At 40.9% G+C, this 18,552-nt stretch overlaps 3 protein-coding genes across 5 annotated transcripts in view; 2 read left to right on the plus strand and 1 right to left on the minus strand.

Moving 5' to 3' along the window:
- The first annotated feature begins 423 nt into the window (after positions 1–423).
- LOC134799904 (2-methoxy-6-polyprenyl-1,4-benzoquinol methylase, mitochondrial) overlaps positions 424–18,552 on the plus strand; it is a 98,720-nt gene continuing 80,591 nt past the window's right edge. Inside the window, exons 1-7 of one of the 2 annotated variants that reach the window (XM_063772341.1) lie at positions 424–677; positions 999–1,148; positions 1,543–1,672; positions 1,872–2,010; positions 3,733–3,821; positions 4,707–4,818; positions 5,597–5,697. In XM_063772341.1, coding sequence (XP_063628411.1) covers positions 506–677; positions 999–1,148; positions 1,543–1,672; positions 1,872–2,010; positions 3,733–3,821; positions 4,707–4,818; positions 5,597–5,697 — 893 coding nt within the window. In that variant the 5' untranslated portion in view covers positions 424–505. Of the gene's footprint in view, positions 678–998; positions 1,149–1,542; positions 1,673–1,871; positions 2,011–3,732; positions 3,822–4,706; positions 4,819–5,596; positions 5,699–18,552 lie in introns of those variants that run through there. The other variant, XM_063772340.1, reaches the window with a different exon arrangement.
- LOC134799938 (serine/arginine-rich splicing factor 1B) lies at positions 6,475–15,097 on the minus strand. The gene is made up of 6 exons (XM_063772376.1): positions 14,781–15,097; positions 12,854–13,064; positions 11,421–11,567; positions 11,153–11,229; positions 10,841–11,005; positions 6,475–9,709 (listed from the first exon to the last, which is right to left on the minus strand). The coding sequence occupies exons 1-5, from the start codon at positions 14,957–14,959 to the stop codon at positions 10,858–10,860; spliced, it is 762 nt and encodes a 253-aa protein (XP_063628446.1). The 5' UTR covers positions 14,960–15,097; the 3' UTR covers positions 6,475–9,709; positions 10,841–10,857.
- On the plus strand, positions 15,356–17,736 carry LOC134799917 (dynein light chain 2, cytoplasmic). Of its 2 annotated transcripts, none has more exons than XM_063772356.1 (3): positions 15,356–15,505; positions 16,571–16,694; positions 17,130–17,736. In XM_063772356.1, the coding sequence occupies exons 2-3, from the start codon at positions 16,587–16,589 to the stop codon at positions 17,289–17,291; spliced, it is 270 nt and encodes an 89-aa protein (XP_063628426.1). In that variant the 5' UTR covers positions 15,356–15,505; positions 16,571–16,586; the 3' UTR covers positions 17,292–17,736. The 2 variants fall into 2 exon arrangements, with proteins under 2 accessions (XP_063628426.1, XP_063628425.1); XM_063772355.1 differs by lacking the exon at positions 15,356–15,505 and adding an exon at positions 15,745–15,888.

The following is an 18,552-nucleotide window of genomic DNA, read 5'->3' on the forward strand; positions in this document are numbered from 1 at the left end:
ATATATGCAATATATGCTGTGGTCCAGCATCTACTCCTATTAATAACAGTTTTTAGAACAACTAAATTAAGTACCTAAGGTTGTGTGAAGCGTTGTACAGAAGAGAAAAAAAAACTATATCCATCCCTTTTTAGGCCATAATACTAGTACAGCGAAAAGACAGTATGATTCTTTATAACTGATATAACTATGCATGAATAAGAAAAGATCCTGGCCAAACTATATATTCAATGTTATCCTAATATCCCACATACATATGACTTATGGTCACCCTAATTAGAAAGAGATGCAACGGCCCACCTTGACTTCTCATGTGGACACACTTTTTGGCTAATGTACACTATCCGGTTTACTCTCTAGGTCCGTGCACCCTAACGCATAGCAGTATTTAAACGGACTGTCAATGTGACATTGACATTCGGTACATAACAGCTGACTCGTGCGCCGTGCGTATTTTATTCCAATAGGATTTTATTTAGGAAATATTAAATTAGCTGCTCAAACTATGGCGTTAAGAAATTCAGTTTTAAAGTTAGCTAAACTGGGACGATCAAGCAGTCACATGCGACTGAGAGTGCTAAGTACTCAGACGTCTGAAAAAGTCAACGAAAGCGAAAAATCTAAACAGACTCATTTTGGCTTCGAAACAGTCGATGAGAAAGAGAAGTGGAAAAAAGGTTAGTGTAAGATTGAAATACTTGACTTTGTAAATCTTATCACCTACACTTTTTCTTATAAGTGTCGTAACTATAGCTGAATCTTTACGTACAATATAGTTTGATTGATAACCAATAAAATATACTACTTAGGGCATAAGTACTGAAAATTCCTGGACTGGCCACTTAAAAAAAATAAGTTGTCTCATTTATCAGAATCTTTCAGTATTGCCCACGTACTACCGAGCATTGCAAAATTACTTTAGAATATCTTCGGAAACCTCCAAATAATAAAGTGAAGAAAAACTGTAAGTTTTGCAATACATCATCTTTGTTTTTCAGTGCACAATGTATTTGAGACGGTGGCAGAGAAGTATGATGTAATGAATGATGCCATGTCGCTGGGCATCCACCGCCTGTGGAAGGATATCTTCATGCAGCGGCTGGCTCCCACACACGGGACCAAGCTGCTAGATGTTGCTGGTGGCACAGGTATAAGTCAATTATTTATTTAACTTTATGCTTATTTTAATTGACAGTGGATGATTTTTAAATGTAATCTTTAAAAAAACTGCTTTTGGAAGACATCATGAATACCATAGCACAATAAAAATGCAATGAATTATGCAGCTAAAATGAGATAGTCTTATTAATATTCAGACAAAAAGAAACCTTATAAAAAACTCACTACTCTCTTTGTATTGGCATCTTAATAAGAATAACAAATAACTAAAGGATATATTATACAAGATTGGTTATAATTCTTACACAATGGAAATAATTTTAATTGCAAATTTCAATTACCTATGTACTAAAACTGTGTTTCACCTTCATACGTTTGTTTATCCTATTTTAGTGACTAATTACCCATATTCTTGGATTACAGGGGACATTACATTCCGGTATATAAACTATCTGAAGAACCTGGGCCCTGCACCAGAGGGCAGACGGAGTGCCGTCACTGTCTGCGATATCAACCAAGCAATGCTCGATGTAGGCAAACTCAGGGCACAAAAGTATGAATATTATTATGACTCAAGAGCCTTTTGTTAAAACTACTTTTTTAGGGTTCCATACCCAAAGGGTAAAAACGGGACCCTATTACTAAGACTCTGCTGTCTGTCTGTCACAAGGGCCTAGGGCCAAATTCCAATGAAGTTGTGTATTTTGGTCTTAATTAATAAAAAATAATAATTCTGCCCGTTACTTTTTCAGACTGGGTTATACTGCGGAGTCATGTGGAGTGGACATTGACTGGGTGTGCGGAGATGCAGAGAAGTTACCCCACGCTGACGACAGCTACACCGCTTACACCATCGCCTTCGGCATCCGCAACTGCACACATATTGATAAGGTACAGTAACAACAAAATACCCAAATTGTTGATGTGCTGACTCGTTTCATATAAACATAGAGAAAAAAAAACGGTCAAGTGCGAGTCGAACTCGCGTCCCAAGGGTTCCGTACTGCACACATTTTCGAACGAGTGAGCAAAGCGAAGTTCTTAAGTACATTCAATTGTTCCACACACGGCTGGCTTGGGGCACGCCCCGGCTTTTCCGTGTTTTTTAACTGAGCTATCAAAGGATAGTTACGCATTAAATTTTGTTCAAGTATTGGGTTAATCATAGTGCCTACATTTTTTTGCATTGGTTAGGCGTATCTCTGTTATTTCAAGATAACAGGGCTATAACCGCGAAAATCGAAGTTCGCAAATTGCTGGCATTTCTCTCTGTCACTCTAATTACGGTTTCATTGGAGTAAAAGAGAAATCTCCGCAATTTGCGAACTTCGGTGTTCGCGGTAGACCCTCTGATATACGGCACTACAGCCTTCTCATTTAGCTACTCGTACTTACACCAATTATTTGTTCTGTTTGAGCACTTAACCTCCTACACTACAGCTCATCCTTCAACCTTACGTGGAGGCGCACCTCTCTCGGATGCTCCAGGCTTTCGGCCCAACGCAGAGCTTGGCCTTCGACCTTCGCACTAGCTGTCCACACCACGTTTCACGTAAACAATTGCGGTTGTGGCCCTGATAGAGCTTATCCGCAATTCTTATTCTTAAGTCCGGTTCACGCTTAATTGCAGACTACGTTTTTCCAGTAATCTATAGGTATCGCTTAGCAAAAGATAGAACAAAATCGACGATCTCCTTTGCAGGAAGCATGCACATGTCAGAGGCTCCGGGCCTTCAGGGCCTTCGACCTGCGCATTCAGACACTTGTACTATATTTTTTCGGTGTTTAAGCACTAATTTTCCGCAACTCGGCCTTCGGCCGTGCGTTTCAAAAGTTCTCTGGGGGACGCTTCGGGCCTTCGGCCCTACGCGTAGCTCGGCCTTCGGCCTTCGCAAAGGCTGTCCACACCACGTTTCACGTAAACCATTACGGCTGTGTCCCTAAAACAGCCCAACCGCGTTCTTCTTCTTAAGTCCGACTCACGCTTGACGGTAGATTTCTATTAGGTTTTCCTGTCATCTAGAGGTAAAGAACTATTATGTGTATTTTTTTTCATAATTTTAGACCCAGTAGTATCGGAATTAAGGGAGGGGAGGGGGGGAATGGTTATTTTTTGCCTATTTTCTTAATTTCTAAACTATTTCATATAAAATTATAGAAAAAATATATTTGAGATCTTCAAAATAAGCCCTTTCATTTAATATGTTACACGATATGGTTTGCAAAACTTTATTTTTTAATTTTCTCATATTCCCCCTAAAAGTGCCCCCTATGCTTAAAATTCATTTGTTTTTATTACATGTCCGTCTTTGGGTCACAGACTTTCATATGTGTACCAAATTTCAACTTCATTGGTCCAGTAGTTTTTGAGCAAATAGGCTGTGACAGACGGACGGACAGACAGACGCACGAGTGATCCTATAAGGGTTCCGTTTTTTCCTTTTGAGTTACGGAACCCTAAAAAGTAAGCAATGTAAGCAGTGGAGTGCTCGCTCCATTCATCAGTTTTCTTACCAAAACGCCTATTATTTTCGTAGTCGTCAAGAAGCGAACTTATTAGTACTGCTACTCGATAGTAGATGTCGCGACGTAACCAAAATTGTCTCGTTCCAGGTGCTAGAGGAGGCGTACCGCGTGCTGGCGCCCGGCGGCCGCTTCATGTGTCTCGAGTTCAGCCATCTGCCCAACGAGACTTTACAGTGGTACAGATGGTGGTGGTGGTGTAGTGCATAATTGTTTTCCATCGTATTTTCTCGGAAACGTTCGTATTTGTCATGCTACTTCAGTCAACCTCAGCACTTTTTGTACCGAGACTGACTGAAATAGCAAGGCACGATGTTACGTTTCCGTGAAAATACGATGGAAAATAATTATGCACTACATCTGCAAGTCTCTAGCTATCGACGTACAGTCAGCAAAATTATTAGTGTAAACATGCCTTTATTCATTCTCTATAGATCCAAGGTAGATTTTTTTTATTCACTAGGTAGATCCAATCAAATTCCTCGACTGTGCAATCACCCTGCAATAATATGCTCTGTAATTGCGCTACAAATAAGATCATGTCATTATTTACGCGACCTACGTTGTAACATATTATTGCAAGTGACATACCTTCTTGCAATGTTCGGATTCATTTTTAGGGTTCCGTACCCAAAGGGTAAAAACTGGACCCTATTACTAAGATTCCGCTGTCCGTACGTCTGTCTGTCACCAGGCTGTATCTCATGAACTGTGATAGTTGAAATTTTCACAGATGATGTATATCTGTTGCCGCTATAACAAATACTAAACAAAACAAACAAACGTGATTTTATTGCCGTTTTTTGCGTAATGGTACGGAACCCTTGGGGGTCCATAAATTACGTCATCGTTTTTTGACGATTTTTGACCCCCCCCCTCCTAAAATCATGCTTCGAATGACCGTTTCCTCCGTCATGCTACCATCATCCGATGTCCAGAGCCCCCCCCCCCCCCCCTAATTTGAAATGACGTAATTTATGAATAGCCCCTTCGTGCGCGAGTCCGACTCGCACTTGGCCGGTCATTTCTATTCAGCACTAATAATTTACCAACTATTATTTCAGGGCGTACGACCAATACTCGTTCCAAGTGATCCCAGTGCTGGGGCAGCTCATAGCGGGCCAGTGGAAGCCCTACCAGTATCTAGTCGAGAGCATCCGCCAGTTCCCTAATCAGGTCAGTTCTCTTCAACTTGAACACTACGACCTAAGCCTAACAGCGCTTTCACATTGTCCGATCCTATATCGGATGACCTTTACAGTAAACAATAATTAAATGAATAAAAAAAAGCATTGTAGATATGGAAGAGCAGTACCTCCGGCACAGGTTATTTTGTAAATAACTTACTTACAGGCAGACAGCATCCATCGTAAGATTTGTAATTTTTATTTAGGGAATAGAATCAGGAGTTACTTTGCGGAAATCCATATTAATTAGAACCAAAATATTACTTTGCTAATCCGCGAAAAGATAACGTGCTAGTCAATCATTGCTAACCCGTTTTACCTACTTACTTGCGTATTTTTACATGCAATTAATGTTCCCACCCTCCCACCGCAAAAATAAATACGCAAATAAATATAACAAACCACCACCAAAAGAACAATAAGAATAATACAATAGTCGACACTTGTTTCGCCTCTCTACGAGGCATCTTCAGGAGATGTTGACGGTCTGACGCCCGGCAACGGATGACCTGTCTACGGTCGGCCATTTTATAATTTTTATTTTGATAATATCGATCGATCGTTGGTCGTATTTTCGTTTTTAGGCCTGGGGTCCGTAAATCAGTTAGGGCCCTATCACACTGGCGATTTGCGAGCGCGCAACGTATTTTCAAAGAATCCCAATCTTTATCTTTCTACGCAGCGAAATCGTTGCGCGCTTTTCAACTAGCTCGCAAATAGCCAGTGTGATAGGGCCCTTAGTTACCTCATGATATAAATAATTTCAGGAGAAGTTCAAGTCCATGATCGAGGACGCGGGCTTCAGGCAGGTCACCTATGAAAACCTCACCTTCGGCGTCACCGCTATACATTCGGGATTCAAGATCTAACAAGGGAACTTATTTGACCCGTGAACGGCAAGAAAGAGGATCAAATAACGGTTTAAAGTTGAAACTTACCCAAACCACTTTCTTACATGACCATACTATTGTATTGATTTGATATTCAAATATTTATTATTCAATTCATTAGATTAGGTATAAGTGTAAATAAGTGCATTTTTGGATATGTCCTTATATTATGGACATATGAAACTACGGTAGGTATTAGAATGAAAGAGAACTGACGTTTCCGTTGTATGATGGTGTTCACGTTACAATTTTTGAGAATAAAATAAACTACCTACTTTTATTTTCAAAATGGTTCTCTCCATGGTGGTTGTTTCATCTTATTCTGGATACTTATTCAGTTACTTTTGGATTTACAAACAATGATGGCAGATCTGACTAAACCAAAATTGTATGCAAATGATAGAAGTGAAATTATAAATAGTATTGGGAGGCGGCAATTAAAATAATTATGCTATATAGTATATAAATATGCATGCTATCACCATTTGGATAGCTGCCTAATGTTACTGTAAGTATTCCCTGTATTAACCTTTTGGACGCCAATGACCGATATATCCGCACCGTAGGTCCAACGCCAAAGACCGATTAATCCGTCACAGACCACAGAGCACCACAGACCTACGTGCATATGCATAAAGTTCAATTTCAGTTTTGACATTTTGGTGTCGTGGCGTCCGAGTGACAGTTTCTGTCACTTTTTGTGTTTGACACGGCGTCGAAAAGGTTAAGGTTTGATACAAATAAAACAACCAATTTTTAAAAGGAATTTATTGAGTCCATCAAACTGTCGGCATGGAATGCAGAACCTAAATTACAAGTACATATACATTTGTGATATTTAGACCTCGCCTAGCGCTCGGCCGTCTAACATACCTCCCGCTTGCTCAGAGTAAAGACCAGTCACACACTCGGCGTAGCATGCTAGTTAGCTACTAGGGCGGGAAGCGATCGCTCCGGAGCCTATAGGGCTAGCACGAGTGCGCCGCGGCAGTATCGCGCAAGAGATAGACTACCCGTCCATTATTAAAAGGCTAGATGATTGAAACGGTACTCTGAAGTGACGTCACGCTTGAGTAGACGCCGTCTTGAAGTATAGAAAACAAGAATTGCTACTATGCTATGATTGAGGGTAAAATATTGCGTTTATGTATAGTTGCTATGCAATGTATTTTTCAATATAAGGAACATTTTTATCACTTTAGAAATATAAAAATAAAACCTAAAAATGGAAACTTTGTGGTTTTGTATGTTTTTGTTAATTTTTTTTTTCGTGTCCAATTTATTGTGATGGCTCTTTTTCAATTGATTTAACTAAATGTTATAAAAATCATGTGTCATCATCCCAATGAATACATTTTAGAAAATCGGGTAGTCTATCTCGCGCGCAAGTTAGTGCGCACTTGTGCTAAGCCTACGGGTGTATAAACATCGAAAAGCAAGTGTTAGGGAATCGCGAAGGGCGAGGGTAAGCGATACAAGGATGGTACACGGGATTTTAACAATATTCATAGTTATAGTCAGGCCGATCAGATGTCAAACAAAAAATTAAAGTTCTGCTAATATTTTACTATACAATAATTTACTTATTCTAACCCTATAAAACTAGCCTATTTAAATTTGAGTGTAGATGGGTGACTTGTGAGCTACTTTCTACCACACCAAAATTTTATTAGCAATATACCACTAACCTATTGACCCAAAAGCTCGACTCATATTTGGAGATAATTTATGATGAAATAATTTATATATGAAAAATACTGATACGTCTGATATGCAAATTCAATTTTTTTTGTAACGGAAAAGTTCAAGATTTTACGATGTCTCGTTGAAAGCGAATCTTGTTGAACTATATTTTCATAGCAAATTCGTATATTTAACCTCGAATATCGATTGTGCTACGAATATACTCGTCAATTAGTCCCGACACGGTCATAATAGCCGAGTTGTCGCCCAAGAGGCGCCAAGGAAATGATTCTTGGCCGCGGCTCAAAAAGGCCAAGGCGCTAACTTTGTATCATGACCTCAGATCGATTTAGTATTGACACTTTATAATCGATTGAGCCTAATAAAAATAACAATGACTATAACAGCTCATGCGAGAGGAATCTGTAATATAACATTGTATCAGGGCACTGACCCAGTTATAAGGGCCAATGTTTGCCTCGATCGAGCTGAGAATTGGGTCATTGAGCGATTGACATCAAAAGGTGATGTTCCAAAATGTGTTAGTTATGCTTCAATAATTGCGAGCTATCCTTTTGACTATGTTAATTATCATGTTCAACCACTAGTTAGGCTATATATTAAAAAAAATGTTTGTTAGCCGCACCACACACTTATTCTGTCATAGAAATATTTCCATAAACAGGTGTCATAGACAATGTGATCATAAAAATTCAGGTTCTGAATTTAGGATAAAGTCAATTCGTGTGGTGCGTCTATATGTGGATATAATGACAAAAATGTAATCGTTTAAAATCCCATAATAACATCCGTGTAGTCGCCGCGAGTCGGTGCTCGCGCCGGCGCCGCTCCAAAACAAATACCACCAATAGTACCAATTCAAACAATTTACAGTACAAACACTGTTTGGAATGCGTCTCAATTATCCCTAATACATCTAAAGCCGCAATAAGTAATAACTTAAGTATATAGCAAAACCAATATTTTTTAACTTTGACTTAATCAAAATCCTTAAAAAGCGAAAACTGAACATTCCGCCCACCCAAAATAAAACCGTAATCTTAAGTTCCTTATTTTAACTTATCGCGACTAATACTCAAGTGTCAAAATAGCTTTGAATTAGTGAAAGTAAATACAAATAGATCAGCTACATGACACTGACTATACACATAATTTAAATCAATATATTTTGGAGTGACGCCGGCAAGGATAACTAAAACTTATTAAATATCCTTAATTCATTGGTACACATAATTGTACTTAAAAACACCAAATACGAAATGACCGTTTTAACGTACGTTAAAAAATTCATAAGCATCACAATGAACTCAAATTAGTTTTTAATGATTATTTATAATGACAATAGTAATTATTAATTCATGAATGTAATATTTGAAGGATTATCATGTTTAGTAGAAAGGCAGACTCGCAGAGTTGTGTATTACATACAAGCTTTGCTGGTCTCGCCTTATAATCAAAGTTACATAATGGAGGTTGCTGCCGAGTTGCAAAAACGTTCATTAATTCTAATGGCTCAAATAGCTTGAATTCACTATTTGGTGAATCCAAGTGTGTTTGAGCCATTAGAGGTAAGACACGTCGGTGCAACATTGGGTCCCTCGCCCGCGCGGCCCGCGTGCACTCAACAGAAAGAATTATTTGCAAAAATTTCAAAATCATACCCAAAGATCCGTGATCCTGGTCCGGTCCAATCCGATCCGATCCGGCGCACAATCCGAAAGTTTTTAAGCAAGTCCGAGATCCAAAAATCCTTTGCAACGATCCAAAAATCCCGAGATCCGATCCTTCGGTCCGATCCAAAAAATCCTAGATCCGATCCTTCGGTACGATCCAAAAAATCCAAAGATCCGATATCCTTCGGTACGATCCAAAAATCCAAAGATCCGCGCAGAGTGCATCCTATCCGCGATCCTACGCCCTCATCCAGCAAGCAACTCCGAGCCAATCCAATCCACAGTGGATGAAACAAAAGAAAACGCTTTTAGTCATACAAATCGTCATATCGCGCGAGATACCTCCTGACTACAATATATTATATCAACAATTTCATTTTTAAAATTAGCTTTGTTTTCTATTCTAAAATATCACCAATCTCTAGAAAAAAAGGACAAAATTTGAAATGCTATTTTTTGTCGGTCATTCCTCAAATCTAATACACAGTTTACCAAATAAGTCTTGGTGTAACAGTCTACATGTAAAATATGTTTGTCGTGTCAGGAGGCAAGTCGCTATACATTAAGGTAAACTTATGCTAGTCGCCGCGCCGCGCCGCCACCGCCGCCGCCGCTGTCGACACACATCAACAAGGGTCAGGCACCTGTTCCGTACAAAACACCACTATGATAAAATTACAACTTTTTCAAGTCCTAATGTTATCGGCTCGGTTGTTTTATAGGAAACAGGTCCCAGCTTCTATTCACACAGATATGGTTATATAAAAGCAGTCAAAAGAAAACACTATTTGTTTTGGTAAAATGGTACATGAGTTTTTTTTTATGAGTGGTCAGGTGACAAGCAAAATTCACTAATTACCACCACAAGATCATAGCCATAGTGAACCATATTAGTACACAAATAAGGTTGATTTTTGTTTAATAATTTTTTAATAATTTGTGAGTTTCACTTATGCATCTAGGTTACTCAAGAAAAGATAAGACTTTGTTACGAGGATAAAGAATTGTAGCTAAATAGGGGTTTTACTACATGATATGAGCATGAGCTACAAGCTACATTAGGTACGGTATTCAAATGGATTTTGAAACTACAGTACTATGTTAATGGATATTTTCTTAAAAGTGCAGAACAGAAAAGGAAATAATTCAAGTGATAATTAATGATAAGTAATTAACTGGTATATACAAGAAATGTTAAAATTAGTTTTGTTCTATTAGAAACATGTCAAATAGGGACTATGACTAGGGGATATGACTGATGTGAAGCAAAGGGTAACTACATGAAATGTTTATTTTGAATTGTGCTGTTATCAGTGATAATCTTACACTTCATTTTTGTGTCATTGAAACTTTGAGGTCTCTGTATAGGTACTTAGCTGTTTGTGTCCTCGATCTCGCAAACAGTGTAATGCTTATTGTAAGTGTTAACATACAGTGGTTAAAGTGTGTTTGCTATTCCAGATGGAGCGTTTCAATCTGTCGAACCGATTCATTCATTATCATTAGTCGGGTCCACACAGAACTAGTCGGCTCGGTCTGTGTAGATGCGTCTCAGCCCTATTGCGAGTTGCGAGGCACGTCTCCAGCGACCGAGCCGCTTCGGACAAAAATTTCCTCGGGAGGTGGGTCGTTCTGTGAAGACTCGCCTATTTTAGTATAAAATCGGGACATAAGCTCGCCCGGGTAAAGAAAATATTCAATCATACTGTCATTTTAGTATGTAGGATTTAAATGTAGGACCGACCTGGGGGTGGCGAGTGTTCAGTAGTCGCGGTCGCGCTCCCGGGGCGCCGGCGAGCGGTCCCGCGAGGCGCGCGGCGGCGGCGAGCGGCTGCGCGAGCGCGAGTACGAGCGCCGCACCGGCGAGTACGTGGGCGAGCCGCGCCGCCGCGGCGAGTACGACCGCGACCTGAGGAATAACGTGCTGCCTTAAAACCTACCGAGGCAAATATATGAAAAGAATATACATACGTTACCTCTTAAAAGTCAAAAATGACTACACTATATTCATACAAATACCTTAGAATGTATCTGTACGAGCTTTAGCGACACATACCTGTCGCGATCACCACTGTAACGGTCGGCGCCCCCGCCGCCGTAGTCTTCCTTCACTCGAATATACGAAACCTCGCCCTAAAACAATAGTTTTTTTTTTTATATTTATAGAAACACAATAACACCAATATACAGCTCTGCTTGGTGCAAATGCAAATTAATCAAGTACTAACTCAATCAATCACTTTTACATTGACCATTCATTATAAAATATATTTTATGAAGTTTTTTATTAGTATTTGTTGAAGTTAATTAACAAAGATACTCGCCTCATGGCTTCTAAACCTCGAATCGTCCAACTTCTTCACAGCATACTTCATATCCTCGTGGCGCAAAAACTCCACCACACCGGTGCCATCTTTAAACGTGTCCGCGAAGCACACGTCGCCGGCCTCGCGCATGTGGTCTTTCAGATCCTAACACAGAAGTTTAGCTTTAATAGACGAAGTCAGCAATTTTGATACAATTAAGTTTGTGAGTGGCTTTGTTATATATAGTAGATTCAGTTTAAGAAAGCATAATTTTGGTAGCCACTTCTATTGTAACTAAAATTGTGTTTAATTAGCACTGCCAAAGTTTAGTGACAACATCAATATGGTAACTCGTGGTATCCAATCCATCATCAGACTAGCTGACCTCTCTGTGTAATGACTGAGTGTATAAGTCATAGATCAGGGGCCGATTGCATAACAAACTACAACTAATATTACAAGCGGAACTCTTTTTCTAATTTCACTTATTAAATAAGGAGTTCCGCTTGTAATATTAGTTGTAGTTTGTTATGCAATCGGTCCCTGATCTTACAAATTGATTATTTCATGAAACAATCGTTTGACCAGGGCCGTAAAATGGAAAAGTCAAACCTAACCTAACCATATCATGAAATGATTAAATTCTATGATCCGGCCACGACACTCAGCGGGAAGAGCTCCGCGGCAGACAGAAGAGGTGGCGTCTCTGTAATGAATGAGTACCTGCCACGAGCCCGAGGGCGGCAGGCCGGTGACGAGCACGCGGTACTCGGAGCGGCGCGCGGGCGGGCCGCGGCCGGCGCCGCGCGGCGCGCGCTCGGCCCCCTGGCCGCGCGGCCCGCGGCCGCCGCCGCCGCCGCGCGGGAACTCCACGCGCAGCCGGTACCCGTCGTAGCGTAGCTTACCTGCCACGAGCCCGAGGGCGGCAGGCCGGTGACGAGCACGCGGTACTCGGAGCGGCGCGCGGGCGGGCCGCGGCCGGCGCCGCGCGGCGCGCGCTCGGCCCCCTGGCCGCGCGGCCCGCGGCCGCCGCCGCCGCCGCGCGGGAACTCCACGCGCAGCCGGTACCCGTCGTAGCGTAGCTTACCTGCCACGAGCCCGAGGGCGGCAGGCCGGTGACGAGCACGCGGTACTCGGAGCGGCGCGCGGGCGGGCCGCGGCCGGCGCCGCGCGGCGCGCGCTCGGCCCCCTGGCCGCGCGGCCCGCGGCCGCCGCCGCCGCCGCGCGGGAACTCCACGCGCAGCCGGTACCCGTCGTAGCGTAGCTTACCTGCCACGAGCCCGAGGGCGGCAGGCCGGTGACGAGCACGCGGTACTCGGAGCGGCGCGCGGGCGGGCCGCGGCCGGCGCCGCGCGGCGCGCGCTCGGCCCCCTGGCCGCGCGGCCCGCGGCCGCCGCCGCCGCCGCGCGGGAACTCCACGCGCAGCCGGTACCCGTCGTAGCGTAGCTTACCTGCCACGAGCCCGAGGGCGGCAGGCCGGTGACGAGCACGCGGTACTCGGAGCGGCGCGCGGGCGGGCCGCGGCCGGCGCCGCGCGGCGCGCGCTCGGCCCCCTGGCCGCGCGGCCCGCGGCCGCCGCCGCCGCCGCGCGGGAACTCCACGCGCAGCCGGTACCCGTCGTAGTCGTACCCGTCGCGCGCGCGCACCGCGTCCTCCGCGTCCCTGTGCCATGTACAGGTTCACTGTTCAATGTTGCCGACCATTTGTAGGAGTAGGACCCTCCTTAGAAAGTGCTATGATGCAAATGTATTGATCGACTATTTCTTATTTTATTAACTCGACGATAATTATAATTAATAAATAGCTAGTAGTTAATTGGATGCTAAAACACATATGTTATAATAATTATATTCTAATAAAATGTGCAAACTCATCATAGTATTTTTCAAACTGGGGAAGGGTACGCTGATAGATGTCAATTAGATACAATTTTGCAACATTTGGCATTTTTAGGTTATAAATTGTATGGAGATTACACCTTTCAGCATACCCTTCCAATTTGAAAAATTCTATAATAAATGGATATACCCAGGTCTAGACAACAAACTTATTTACTTACTTATTCAACAAACATACCTACATCATAGCAACAAGTGATTAATATATACCTACATAGGAACCAGACTGACAAACTAATTAAGTTTTTTTATTACCGTAAGTCTTACGTCTAGGGTTCCTAACAACACAAATCTATTCAATTATGCAAAGGAAAAAAAAGTATTATAATAAAACATGAAAAGTAATTTAGTACATTATCTTCACATATTTTCCTCATACAAAGTAACCACTTTGATGTGACACGAATTACAAATAACAGAGCCATTATCAGCAAAATGCTATCAACAGCCGCAAATGTACTGATATAACTATGTAATTACATTTACACGAGCGTTGTTAATCAACAGTCAACACCAAACCTAATAAGTTCAGTATTATTTGCTTATTAACCTAGAAATTATGTAAAAATGAACTCTATGGCACTGGCCTAATGCATCGGTGGACCTTATGCCTTTTGCAATAAGGTCCACCGATGTATGGTTAGGAATGTTGCTGTTTGTAGGTATTTTAATTTCTAATACTAAAAGACAAGTGAAAAACAGTATTGCTAGTTGATTTCCATGCTCCAAGGTTGTTTTACCTAGCATTTTAATAGCAAATAAGTTATGAAACACTGTTAATGCTAAGTGGTTAAGTATTTTATGCTTTACTGTTTTAATACCATTTTATTACCACATGAATATAAAAAGCTTATCATTATTTCAATATTATTCTTCGGTACACAATTTGATGATTTTTCTGAAGGGTATCATTGCCTGCCAATAAGGTTGATTTCTCATTGAATCTTTATGACACCCTATTGATCAGCATCAGTAAAAAAAGATTTGTAAATATTGAAATCCTAGTCTAGTTCATAAACATGTATACATATCTTCACCTTAATCCATTGCAATAAGGTGGAAAAATGTATACATATTTATGAACTTGACTGTACAGTAAAAAGTTATTAGCGATGCCTGTAGGTGCAAAACCCGACTGAATCATTTGCAACCATTACATTAGCATTTCAATTAGGTGGCGAAGTGTAAACTACCATTACGAGGCCCCGAAACTTGGTGAAACGATAATAATGATAATTACACTGATTTAAATACGGATAATGATAGTAATTTGTTTACCCTTGGAGCTGGCGTTATTACAGTAGTGACGTATGAATAAATAATCCATAATACCTATAGTAATAAACTTAATACCTATGTACGACAATAGGTATGCTATGCTTGATACCTACATAATTATGGCTGTCAAGTTGCGGGCTTCAAATATGTGGGACACAAACAATTTCACCAACTGACACGAGCTAAATATAGCAGGACTTACCTCGGATCTTCGAATTCCACGAATGCGAATGGAGGACCTTTTCTGTTTTTCAAATCAACGAATGTAACTTTGCCGAATTTGTAAAAGAGATCTTGAATGTCCTTTGTCCTTATGTCCGGGGGTAGGTTTCCGACGTATATTCTGCACTCATTTCTATTGCCGCCGCTTCCACCGGACATGATTATGGCTTTTTAATTAAGATTTCTGCACCAAATAACGAATTAATTTATATAAACTTTCCGGCGTAACGCTATTGCGGCTTGATCGGCAAATTTGACAAATCAAGATGGCGTCAATGAGTTATTTCCAGAGGAAAGGGAAATGTTTGTTTTCGTCCTAATGTCTATGGTTCAAAAGAGGTTTGATCAGAAATCATTGAATCCAACTTAATAAACTTGTAACATAGTTTATTTTTACTTAACTTGTTTTGACTAAAAGACTTATAAAAATGCTTTGTTAAGTAATTATATTATATCGCATATGTTTATACACTTCTTTACAATAAAACTTTAGTACTAGCCGGTAACAAAGTTGAAAAACCGTGAGAAAAGAACGCAACCATTTTTAATATTTCGAATTGTCTTTGAATTTAGAACGCCCTCTGCCGCACACCACAAGAGATCTTTGCTGAAAGAAGCCTGTGAAAGAATCCTCTAGAGAGTAGGCATAGAATCTCCGGTACCAAAATCTTTGCGTGATATTTCAATCGTTTTTCCGAAGCAAATGTAAGTAATTCATTATTTTTATCATTTATTTAGCTTAACAATGGATTAGTGATTCGTTAATTGTGAGATTTACGTGTAGTTTGCCGTATTCACAAAATGGTGCATGAAAGTCTGAATGCGGATGAACATGTTTTCACCTACGTTCGCAAAAAAGGTGCAATAAAGTCGCTTTATTGATTTAATTGTCATGTTTCCATAGAAATATCTTTTTACGTCGCAGTTTTTCATTATCTTTTTCGTATAATGCCGAGTAACATGTTAGCGAATTAGCTGAGCGGTGGCAATTTTCGCGTTTTCTTATTGATGACGGGTCTTACTGCTAGTGCTTCCGTTCGAATTAGCACAAGAAAACCACCTAAGGCCGAGTCAGAGACCCAGTACAGGTAATTTGATTAGAAGCGAAAGCGAAGGTTCGCAAATATGTGTCGTATTTGGAAGTTATTCGGCGCGCGTACTTGACATATTTCGTAAAAGGCGCGCTGGATCCAGAGTCCCGGGTTTCGCGCCTGACCTTTAGTTAAAAGTTATTTATAGCTGTTATTGAACATAAACAGTCCTGTACTCGTGTGGAAAATGTATTGATTGAATGTTAGAAGGGTAGGCGATAACCTTTGCTCCAGGTCTATTGACAATGTCCATCCACGCGTTTGAAATAGATAATCCTATTTATTTCTCTCCTAAGTTCCAGTGATCTCGTAATGGCGCGTTTACACTAGGCAATTTGGCGAGCGATTTCACCAGCGATCATAGTTGCATGTGAATGAGACAATCCATCAAACTCACGTCAATATATTGGATTGCCAGTATTGACACGCCAATAACGTCTTAGAACTCGCCAAGTGGCCTCGTGTAAATGTACCGTAACTAAAGGGCAAGGTCATGAATGAGCACTTACCTGGGCTGCACACCTGATTTTCTCAGAACATCCTCAGAGCGCGCGCGATACAGACATCAGCCGCTGCTTGCCTGATTAATAAAAAACAAACTTTAATTTTCACCCCGGATTACCAGTGCAAGACTTAGTGTAGTGCGACAAGTGAGATTTAAAGTTTTGGAACTTTCCAGACATACAACTGACAAGATGTGCGACCGCAAGGCGGTGATCAAGAATGCTGACATGAGCGAGGAGATGCAGCAGGATGCTGTGGACTGTGCGACGCAAGCGCTTGAAAAGTTCAACATTGAAAAGGTACCTATATTTCAATTGTTCCCACAGATAACAAGTTTCCTTGTTTGTGGTTAGTGGTTGGAGGTTCTCATGTGAAAATTAATTAATGATTCTGATTTTTTGGTATTTATCATGATTAACCCTAGTGGTTTAAATTGTAAAAATTATTTTGATTATTTTTTCAGAACAATTTCCAAGCATAAAAGTTCATCCATACTGCAGTTAACATTTGTGGACCAACACTGTGCAACATAGTAACATTAGGTAATGGTGTTGCTCCACAATAACAACTGCGGTGTGGATGCACAATAAATAACTTCATATTGATTGAAACTGACCCCTCAGTTTACCTACTGCTATAAATTAATCTGTATTGAGAACCAATGTGATACCTATTTAGCTCGAAAATGTTTTATCTTCCTGTGTTCTCCAATTAAACTTTTTTTCTGATTCCAGGATATTGCTGCATTCATCAAGAAGGAATTCGACAAGAAATACAACCCAACGTGGCACTGCATCGTCGGGCGCAACTTCGGCTCGTACGTGACGCACGAAACCCGCCACTTCATCTACTTCTACCTCGGCCAGGTCGCCATTCTCCTGTTTAAGAGTGGTTAAACCCCCTCTGCACACTTCGCTCTAAATTTTTTGTTGTTAGGATGCAGTATTACCGGGCCGTCGTGCCTCGCCTCGGGGTCCACTGGGACAGCGGGGGTCGCTTACATTCCTACCATCGGGTGCATGTCATTAGTTAGCGAGGCGAAGCGCGCAGGCCTGAGTGTATGTGTGAGAGCTTGTATGGGCCGCCGGTCGGGCTCCATCACCCCGCGAGGCACTGTGTAAATGTACTGTGTTTAGCTTAACTTAAGAATCAATATTGACTTGTGGTAAACATTCACTTCTAGTGTATATTTATATTAAAGAAATTTTAGTTAATTATTCCTAGACTTTAGTGTGAAAGTCATATGTTAGTACCTAACTAAATCTATTGTTTACTTTCTTTGTTGATACATTCACTGGAGATATTTTCACTACTTCTATTATTAAACTTTCTTACAAACCACATAGCATGTTTTATTTTGAGCAAAAAGACGTAGGGCATTATTAAGGCAAAACTAGGAATTGGGCGTCTAGAATTGAAATTGGGTTAGGGCATGGCTAAAACCTAGTGCTAATGCTAAAATGTCGAACTAAGTCCTAGGGTTCCCTCTTCCATAAATTCAATTCTAATTACTAAGGCCCGGTCCAGACGGACTGCAACTTGTTTGGGAACTGCACGCCGACGTTGCAGTTGGCGTGCAGTCACATACAAATTGCAGTCGGGTTGCAGTCTGTATCGGCATATCGGCCCTAAACCGTTTGATTTGCTGATAACGCTTAGTAGTCGTACATTTTTTTGGACTTGTGGTTCTGGGTATGCTGTCTTGTGCACTACTACTACTACTACTACACTCAAAATACTATAGGTACGTACATTTTTTGTGCAACAATGTGCATGTACGTACGTAACTACTTAAATCTGATGAACTGCAAATTGCACACTTCAAGTCAGCAAACGAGGAATCGAGTACAATACCTATACTAGGTAAATCGCATTTGCAGCAAAATTACAAAATTAAAGCAGCAGGCAAACCCTTGTAAACATGCATTTTAGACTTTTTAAACGACTTTCAAACAGGAAGTATTCTAAAGTACTACACACTACCATTATATACCAATAAATAACTAGGTATTTATAGTTAGACCAAGCCATGACCAAGCTAAGTTGGCAGCGATATTGATAGCACATACCAAGCACATACATACATACCCTGAAGTTACGGATATAAAAAAAACACCGTGGGTAAGAAATAGTAAATATATATTGAAAAAAAAGTAA

Source organism: Cydia splendana, chromosome 19, assembly GCF_910591565.1.
Source record: "Cydia splendana chromosome 19, ilCydSple1.2, whole genome shotgun sequence".
Lineage (NCBI taxonomy): Eukaryota > Metazoa > Arthropoda > Insecta > Lepidoptera > Tortricidae > Cydia > Cydia splendana.

Bases quoted from the DNA above. Each gene is read 5' to 3' on its own strand.
- LOC134799938 (XM_063772376.1), bottom strand. From the start codon at position 14,959: ATGTCCGGTGGAAGCGGCGGCAATAGAAATGAGTGCAGAATATACGTC. The intron at 13,065-14,780 runs GTAAGTCCTGCT...TACATGGCACAG, and splicing joins GTGGAATTCGAAGATCCGAG to GGACGCGGAGGACGCGGTGC. The intron at 11,568-12,853 runs GTAAGCTACGCT...CTTCTGTGTTAG, and splicing joins CGCCCTCGGGCTCGTGGCAG to GATCTGAAAGACCACATGCG.
- LOC134799917 (XM_063772355.1), top strand. From the start codon at position 15,809: ATGACGGGTCTTACTGCTAGTGCTTCCGTTCGAATTAGCACAAGAAAA. The intron at 15,889-16,570 runs GTAATTTGATTA...GGAACTTTCCAG, and splicing joins GAGTCAGAGACCCAGTACAG to ACATACAACTGACAAGATGT. The intron at 16,695-17,129 runs GTACCTATATTT...TTCTGATTCCAG, and splicing joins AAAAGTTCAACATTGAAAAG to GATATTGCTGCATTCATCAA.